Here is a 9,508-nt window from a genome sequence, read left to right as displayed (position 1 = left end):
TTTCATCTCATTAAAAACACGTTTTAAGCCATACTTTACAATATTACACCTATAATCAAGCACTCTAGCACTCTGGGAAGCTGAGGCAGAAGGATTGCAAGTTCCAACCCAGCCTAGGGAATTTAATTATTTAGCAAGTCTCTGGCTCAAAGAGGAAGAAAAAAAACTAAGGGAAATTAATGGTAAATTAATCAGTTGGCACACATAGCAAAATGGATCTATAAATCTGTTATTACTGGAATCTTTGTATTTAGACTATTAGAATTTAAGAGAGGAGAACATGAGATACATTCTTTTCAGAGAAGTAGGAACCAACAAACCTGAGATTATAATGATCATTTAAAAGTATGTCTACACCGACTGCTCTTTAGTGTTCCTGCTGGGCCCAATTCTAGAGAGAAGCTCGATTATTCTGAGTGGGCCCTTGATACGTCTAGTATATCCTCCCTTGCTTTACTGAGTACATAGTTGAGAATCATAGACTAATGGTAATTTTTCCTGTTTAAAGGAATAATATGAGCAGAAACAATGCCTACTGTTTTGTTTTTATTTTGCTCCTTTGATAGCTTTGTTACAACTAAGTTATTTTGTTGCCATTACTATTTCATCGTTAAAAATAAAGTAGGTAGTTTGTGTTTGAGTTAAATTATAGCACACACCTATAATCTCAGCACTCAAGAGGCTGCGGCAGGAGGATTGCTGTGAGTTCAAGTCTAAACTGCATAGTGAAACCCTGTCTCAAAAAGATATAATACATTAAAAAGTACTAATTACAGGTTAAAAAAATAACCATTTTTTAAAGAGAACCAATCACTGCCTTCCTATCGAAGAGGGTTCAAATGCCCTACACCCAGCCATGAAGTAAGACTCTTCGGGACTGCTCTCAAACAATCTTTCAACCCACTTCCTACTTCTTTCTCTTTCAGAAGCATTCTGCAGGCCTAGCTGTTCTCAAGCTGAGGGATGCTGGTGACTTCCATCCTACAGTTCCTGCAGCCCCTAATATTTGCTGGCACCAGCTACGCACTCTAAAGCTTAGCATTTTGTCAGAATTCAAATGTTACCTTTTCTTGAATCTTTGCTGATCTCCTTTCCCACTTCCACCATGAAGTATGAATTGCCTCTTCAGAGTCCCAGAAACACTGCCACAGTCAGTCATTGCTTCATAACACTCATCAGGTATCTTCCGTGTGATAGACCATGCTGAAGCTTGGATTTGGGAAATAACGTCCAAGACTGCTGAATGTGTCTGTGGACAAAGTTACACAGCTGATAAAATCTACACAGGGCTCCTCATGTATCATCATCACACCACATATGGGGACATGTTCTCCTACCAGGGCACCAGCCAGCCAACACATGGTGGAAATCAATGACAACAACTTGCATTAAGAGAGATCCAGCCACTTCCCCATTCAAATCTCCAGCCACCTGACCAAGGGTCTAGCTCACACTTGCTTTCATTAAGACAGCAACAGTTGAGTTCTCTCCCAAGATACAGAAAAGGCTGTAAATAGAGAAAGAAAAACCTTCCAATGGTTACATTTAGAAAAGCCTACAATTTTAGATGTTAAAACTCCACAGCAAGATGGAAGTAAAGGGGCATCAATGCCTGGAAGCACACTGTCTGATTAAAGGCAGAGCAACATCACATCTGTCCACAAGACACTGCTAGTCATTTTCACAACTGATGCTAGCTGTCCTAAAGTAACATATTTTTTAGAATGGAGTGCAGTCGTTGCTTTAATTCTGGTTATGATAGGACACACTGCCAGCCAAGTGATCCAGGGCTTCAGCCCACCTCAGCCCATCCCACAGCAGAGTCACCACCTGCTCCTAGCTCATGATTGTTTACAAAATCAATATGAAAAAGTAAAACCTCCTTTGTGATCATATAATTAATCTGATAGCTACCAGATCTGGCATATGTCCAAAACTGCACCAAAAAGGTCTGAAGGCACTTGGTTTAGTCTCAGAGACAACCTGGAAGGCAGAAGAAGATGCTGGCTTTGCCATGAGCTGTGGTAGTCTCAGGCCAGCTCATGCCAGCTCCTGAGCTCATGCCCTAATTAGATAGTGCAGAAAAGATGAGTCAAGAGCAGGAAGCAGTGGGACACAGGTGGAATCAGACACTAGGGCGATTTGCTTGTAATATCTGGAGAATGTGAAAACAGACAGAAAAGCAGACCAGAAGACAGACACTTCATACTCTGAGTATTTGGACCCCAACATAAATTTAGGGCTATTTTAATGATCATGTCATCCAATAGGAACTTGGTATTTCCAGCTTCTCTTACCTGTAGAAGGTACCTTCTATCTGCAATTCTTTACTATATGTAATTATTTCAATTAATCAATCAAGTATTAAAACCTATAGAAGAAATCTACTCCCAAAAGGGAGTTACTATAAACACTACTAAATTATGAAATTCTACAGGTTTATCTTGGAAGTACAAAGGAGCAGAAGCAGTTCATTTTGGAAGTACAAATGAGAAGCCAGGCATGCCTGAAATTCCAAGCACTGGGGAGGATGAGGCAGTGGGATCATGCTGAGTTCAAGGATAGTCTGAACTACATAGTGAGACCCTGTCTCAAAAACAAAAAATGCCAACCAACCAATAACCAAATGTCTTCCTACAGCTAACATTTTCCTTGCAAAAATACTAGTTGTGCAAGGTGGTGCTCATCTGTAATATCAGCACTTGAGAAGCTCAGGCAGAAAGACTACAAGTTCAAGACACTGTTTCAAAATAAATAAAAAGGGCTAAGGGTTCAATCCCCAGTATCACAGTAACAAAGCCACTTTACTATATGCTTATTTCAGTTAATCAATCAAGTATTAAACCACTGTAAACATTTAGCCAAGGTACAAACTTGTAACTCAGTACTCTGGAGGCTGAGGCAGGAGGGTCATCCAAGTTTAAGACCAGTCTAAACAACAAGATGGTCTCAAAAAAAACTAGCAACCTAGAACTTTTGGGAAATTGGTGCTCAAGAAAGTATTTTCCAGATAACTAAAGTTTGCTATTTTAGGAAGCAAACCATTCCTTCTATTTGATTTTTTTGTTTTGTTTTGTTTCTTTACTTTTTTTAAAAACTAGGGATTAAACTCAAGTCTTGTGCATGCTAGGGACTATTTTTGATTTTTTGTTGTTTTTTTTGAGACAGAGTCTCATTAATGTAGTTCAAGCTGGACTATGTAGCCCAGCTGGGCCTCGAACTCAAGGCAATCTTCCTCCTTCAGCCTACCTAGTGCTGGGATTACAGGCACGCGCCACTATATCTGTATTTATTTCTGATTTTTTAAAAAATCATTTTTATATACCTTCCTGTGTTCTTAAAACAAGACAAATTTTTCTGAGCTGAGTTTCATGTATCCCACATCAAATGGCCAGACTGTAGTGTTTTTATAAAAATATCTTTAGGGGTGTGGCTGGAGGTGAGTGCTCAAGGGAGAGTGCTTGAGGCCTGGGTTCAGTCCACAGCATCTGAAAGAACAAAAGAAGCCAACTCTTTCCTACCTTTTAGTTTTGTTAAAGTTACCACTTTTCCTGTGATTATCCTACCAACAGCCCCGCTCCTCTTACAATTTCTTGACTTGGAAACCAAATCACTATGCTATAAAACAAGTAGAGAGTAGGCCTGTCTCTTGGGCAAGATTAATGGAGTCTTAGAACCAAATCCTTGAATATAAAACATCTTAGTTCTAAGCTGTGTTCCCTATGGACCAAATCTGTTAAAACTGGGCTTTACCAATCAAGTTCCATGTTCTTTTGGAGATTCAGAAACTGATGTAGAATATTAGATACCTGAGCTAGAATTTTAAGGGATCTCAAGTCTATAACAATGTTTTACTCCAATCGATAAAAAAATGGAAGCAAAAACACTCCAAGTATTTACTAAGATGTGGATACAGTACAGTAATGGTACATACTTTATTAGTAAGGTGGTTAGTTCAAAGGACTCTAATAGGCCGGGCTATAGCTCAGTGAGAGAGCGCTGCTGGTAGGTTCTGGTAGTCTCAATTAGGACCACAGCTGCAAGTTTTTGGTGAGATAGCCCCTCCCTCCAACTCACATGTCTCTATCCCAGATATGCATCTGGACAGCCCAAAGCCCTTTCAGACTCCTGAGTACATAAGGCAGAGCTCTTTCCTTCACTAATTTTGGTTGTTTTCTTTTTTTTTCCCAGATAGGGTCTTGCATCCAGGCTGGCCTGGAACTTCAGTGACGATCTTTCTGCCTTAGCCTTCAAAGTACTGGGCTTCTAGGCATGTAGCACCATGCTTCGCTCCTTCACTAATTTTTTTCCTGTGACACTATCATTGTGCACAGGACCCATGCCACAAACTGGAAGTCAGTCAGCTTCTCTCATGCACGAAGTAAGCACATCTGTGGGTCACTATCTTTGCTGCTGGCCACTGCTGTTGGGCAGTGTCCTCCTCAATCATATCCTCTGCACAGCAGGCAGGACGGCCTCCCTTTAAAGCTGAAAGAGCCTCAAAAACTGACAGATGAAGACAAAGAAAACAGTATCTCCTAGAACGATAATTGTACCTGGGTGGATAAAAGCAATCAGTATCTCCAAACCCTTCATAATATCAATTCTTTAAACACAAGGCTTCGGAAATGTCATTTGAAATAGACATAACTTCCCACAGGCTACAGAGGCCACAGGAAAAGTGTAATCCTTGATATTTCTACTGAAGATTCAAGTGACCACCTGCCACTTATTCACTAGTAACTTCACTTCAAAAAGCCAAAAGCACTCCAACATAAGCCTTACCCGGTGCTACTTTTGGAAACCAGGATGGGTCCTAACCAGGCAACACAGAGGTGTCTGTGACCAGCTGCTCTTGCTCTCTTTTGCACTGCTCTAATTGAAAAAAGAAAAACAAGGGACTGGGGATTTAGCTCAGCGGCATAAGCACCTGCCTTGCAAGCAGGCAGTTGTGAGTTCGATCTCCGGGACCGATAAAAATGCAAAAGAAAAAAAAAGCGAAAAAAAAAAAAAAAGAAAAAAGAAAAACAAACCAAATGGTAAAAAGCAAATAAAACTTAATCATACTTTTAGGATAAGAATCACACAAAAAAGCTTGAGATCATATTATAAGAAGAAAGGTAAAACAAATACAGCTTGGAGTACAATGAGTGTTGTGTTGTTAAGCATTTAAACAATAAAAAACAAACAAGTAAAGTGACTGTATAACTTACTTACATTTGACTGAGTGAAATGGCCTGCAAATGTCCCTAAGGAGAGCACATGTGGATTTTAGATCAACAATGTTGGTCTTTTCAAAAATTATCTTCCTCTACAGTACTACAATAAATTTCAGAGTGGGGAAGGAAAGAGAGAGAAAGACGACAAACCACAGGAATATTTATGTTTCTTTCAAGTGTAGCTTTAAAGCAAATTACAGGCAGAAGTGTCACAAGTTTGAGACCAGCCTGGACTGTATAGTGAGTTCAAAGGTGGCCTGACCCTACATAGCAAGACCCTGTCGAGAGAGAGAGAGAGAGAGAGAGAGAGAGAGAGAGAGAGAGAGAGAGAGAGAGAGAAAGAGAGACAGAGAGAGACAGAGACAGAGATCTCAAATTCGTACTGAAGTAAAAACACTGTATTCACTAACTGGGAACTCAATCTCTCCCTGTCCTAGTTATATTTAACTATTGAAATGTAAAAGGGGGCCAGGGTGCACAATGCATGCCTAGCAAGTACAAGGTTCTGAGTTTGATTCTCAGTACAAAGCAAAATTTCCATTCTAAAATGTAAGGGTGGGGGGAGTTTCTTATGGTTAAACTTTAGTTCTCCAAAGAGAATATGACATGTTTTTCAAGCTTTACACAATTTGGGAAGTACTAACATGGTACTCAAGAAAATAATTATCCAGGCATAGTGGCACATGTCTATAATGCCAGTACTCTGAGAGTCTCAAGTAAGAAGACTGAAAGTTCCACCCAAGGCCTGGCAATTTCCTTAGTGAGAGCCTGTCTGAAAATACAAAATGCAAAAAGGAAGAGGGGATTGGCTAGGGCTGTAGTTTAGTGCAAAGGTTCTAGGTTCAACCTCAGTACCACCATCACACAAAAACAAAAACAAAATTCATCTTAGTCTGATAAATTCTGAGTATAATTCTAACTTACTATTCCTTCTAACTTGTTTATTCTCCTTCACAGTCTCTTTGGCAAGTCAAAATTATGTTGCAGAAGTTGGCTTGGTTGTGCACACACCTGTAATTCCATCACTTGGGAGGTCAAGGCAAGAGGCCAGCCTATGCTACAAAGTGAGTTCAAGGTCAACTTGAACTGCATAATGAAACCTTGTCTCAAAAATCAAAACAACAAAAACAAACAAAAGATAACAAGAGAATGCTTTCTTGTAATTGACTTCCTTCTCAAATAATAAGTAGCAAAACGCCCCCCCCCTAAAATCACTAGAAAATGTTTTGGAAATTCTCTAATTTAGAATAGGCATAAAATCCTGTATCATTTTTTACAGGTCTCAAAATACAAAGAGCTACAGCTGGGCATGGGGCTGTACTCCTGTGATCCCAGCACTCTGGGTCCAGGCAAGAGGACTCCCCTACAAGTTCAAAGCCAGTTTGGGTGACATAGCTCAAGGCCAGCCTGAACTACCTTGCCTCAAAAAACCAAAATCAAACTAAAAACCAATAAACAAAACACTGCAAAGGCTTTAAACAACATCAGAATGATATGAAACTTCCTCCTCCCTCCCTAAATTATTTACTTGATCCCAACTAAAACTGCAATAGGCTGTTTGGATCGTTTTGTTGTGCTGACTTTTGACCACAAAAAAATTACAGTATTTGCTACCCTTAATCTCTATAGATCATACACCACTATTCCTGAACTCAGAATTCTGCTCTGGAGGTACAAAAAACAAAAAACCAGCATGGCAGTGAAAAGAACACTGCAAGGCAACTCAAAAGACAAGAATCTGCTCCTGCAACCATGCCACTGTTCACCAACTGTTAGATCTAAGGACGCCATGAGCCGTTCTTAAACTCGATTTTCCTCAAGTAGCTGTGCGATGACTTTGTCTGCCTCACGCACACTTCCAACTTGGTGTTTGCCACTCTCCAGTTTTAATTAGGAAAAAAAGTAACATTTTCTAGTTTGCTCATTCCGTTCTCCCACCAACAAACAAGGACTTCAAATGATGTCAAGTGACCCACTCTTCCTCCTCTTCCACAGCTTTATCTTATTACCCAAGGCCTCCTCTCCCTCCCTTCACCATAAACCTCATCTATTAATTCCTCTCATGACCCACTCGAGGAGCCTTTAAGAGACAGCTCTTAACCCCTTTTTGTTCGTTTTTTTTTGTTTGTTTGTTTGTTTGTTTTTGTTTTTGTACTGGGGCTCAAACTCACAACCTTGCACTTACCAGGCAAACGGTTGAGCCACTGAGCTAACCCTTTTCATATCTGGAGCTGACTACGCAGAGCGCTGAATACCCTAGCTGGCATTAGGGTCTCTCTCGCTCAAGGATGACCCGCCCCCGGTACCCTGAGACCCTTCGGGCCGGTCCCTGTACACTTCTCTCGGCTCAGTTTCTCCTGGGTCGAGGCCAGCATATTGCCAGGTTTGTTCCTTCTCTGGAGAAGACAGTTACCTGGCAAAGAGAACAGCGCTAAAGAAAGACGAATGAGAAGGGGTCTTGGGACGCGGCGGACACAAGAGGCTGGCAGGAGAGAACTGGGGCACAGGCTGAAGGCAGAGGTGGGAGATGAGACCATCCCTGTGCTCCCAATTTGGGGAGAGGGGGGGTCCGAGCCCGAAAGCAAGCCGGCTCCATCCCCTCCCCGCCCGGGGCGCTGCAGCGCCTGGTCTGCGGTTAGGGAAGGCCGGGTGGCAACCCCTCCGGCTGGACGCGAGGCGGCCGCCCTTGGCCCTGACTCCAGGCCCGGCCTTACGTGTTGACCCGGTTGAAGCTGGCGAACACTAGCTGGCCAGAGCCAGCCTCGCCGCCCTGACTCGCAAGGTTCATGGCTGCTGCGCAGCCGGTCGCCACTGGCGGCTCCAAACCCAACCGTCCCAAGCCCAACCGTCGTCTCACCTGCGCCCCCCTCAAGCTCTGGGGCCAATGATCGCTGCACGCCTGCGCGGCCACGCCCCCCGCGACGCAGGGTCCCTCAAAGTGCAGACACGCGGATGAGGCTCCGCCCCTCCATCACTGGCCGGAAGTATGGTCCTGGGCTGGCAGGCAGACATGATAGCTTGCTGTGCTGCTTTGGGCACGCGTGTGCGTCCGAAAGAGAGACCCAGGATTTCATCCCCAGCACCAAAAACCAAACCAAACCAAAACAAAACAAAAAAACTTTGAAAAAGACAAACCTCAAAATGATATGGATATATATTTTGTTCCTTTTTCTTTCTTCCTTTTGTGTGTGTGTGTGTGTAGAGCTGGGGCTTGAACCTAGGGGCAATTTACCACTAAGCTATATTGCTAGGCTTTAAATACTTCTTCTTATTATTAATTTGTCTTTTTGAGACAGGGTTTCACTATGCAGTTCAGGCTGGCCTTGATCTCACTTTGTAGTCTAGGCTGGCTTCGAACTTGCAACCATCCTCCTCAGCCTCGTGAATTAAAAAAAAAAAAATTATTTTGAGACAGGATCTCTGTAACTTGTCCAGACCAGCCTTGAACTTCAAATCCTCTGTTTCAGTCTCCTAAATAGCTGTAATTGCAGGTGTGGACCACCACATTAGCCCAATACCACGGTCATACAGGTTGTGAGCCCTTAGTGACACAACTGAGCCTCCAATAGACTATTCTGCCACCCATCTGGGGGAATAGGGCATGTGATCACAGTAGGGAATTCCCAAGGCTTGAGCACATGGCCAGATGTTTCTTCACCTTCATGTAGATCCCTTGGGTGACATTTCAGGGTTAAAAACTGACACCTCCACTCTCACCACACATTCTCTGCCCTTTTTTTGTTATGTTCTCTTTTTTTTTCTTCTCCTTCAAGACAGGGCCTCACTATGTAGTTTATGCTAGCTTTGAACTCATGGCAATCCTCCTGCCTGGCTTCCTGAGACATCTTTGTTTTATATTTTAATATGGGACTTATCACCTTCCAATGCCCTATGATGTCTTCTTTTGACCAGAATGTGAGCTCCAGGATGGCAGTGTTTCTGTCTGTGTTGCTCATTATGAGTTTCTGTGGCCCAGACCTGGGCCTGAAGAACCTCCCCAACCTCCTCCTGACCTATGGTCAAGTGGCTGGGGCTGAGAGCAGCCACCCATGCCTGCACTTTGATTCAGGGCTCTGTCATGTGGGTGTGGAGAGGAGGCCTGCATTCGGCCAGTGACCTGGTGGCCCGTGATTCTGTGGTGCATCCTCATTGTGGCTCCCATGGGGACAGCATGTGCCAACGTTCCTGGTGGGACCAAGAGCAGCAGGGATGCTAGGGAGCTGCCACCATCCCTTCAGGATTCCTCCAGGCAACTCACCTGACACCACCCCAGGTCTCACTTCCCACAT

General features: G+C 43.0%; 1 protein-coding gene across 1 annotated transcript; it reads right to left on the bottom strand.

Moving 5' to 3' along the window:
- Window positions 1-1,065: 1,065 nt before the first annotated feature.
- Window positions 1,066-9,508, bottom strand: LOC106027776 (uncharacterized). Its single transcript, XM_063233600.1, has 3 exons — window positions 9,478-9,508; window positions 7,633-8,151; window positions 1,066-1,249 (listed from the first exon to the last, which is right to left on the bottom strand). The coding sequence occupies exons 1-3, from the start codon at window positions 9,506-9,508 to the stop codon at window positions 1,176-1,178; spliced, it is 624 nt and encodes a 207-aa protein (XP_063089670.1). The 3' UTR covers window positions 1,066-1,175.

The sequence above is a fragment of the Cavia porcellus genome, unplaced genomic scaffold, assembly GCF_034190915.1.
Source record: "Cavia porcellus strain 051 isolate PalLab524CR breed Dunkin Hartley unplaced genomic scaffold, mCavPor4.1 scaffold_23, whole genome shotgun sequence".
NCBI lineage: Eukaryota > Metazoa > Chordata > Mammalia > Rodentia > Caviidae > Cavia > Cavia porcellus.
The sequence above is the reverse complement of the archived record's forward strand: the minus strand, read 5'-3'. Positions and strand labels throughout refer to the sequence as shown.

Bases quoted from the DNA above. Each gene is read 5' to 3' on its own strand.
- LOC106027776 (XM_063233600.1), bottom strand. From the start codon at position 9,508: ATGTGGGAAGTGAGACCTGGGGTGGTGTCAG. The intron at 8,152-9,477 runs GTGAGTTGCCTG...CTGCACTTTGAG, and splicing joins GAGACCTGGGGTGGTGTCAG to GGACCCTGCGTCGCGGGGGG. The intron at 1,250-7,632 runs GTAACTGTCTTC...CTTTGTCCACAG, and splicing joins AGCGCTGTTCTCTTTGCCAG to ACACATTCAGCAGTCTTGGA.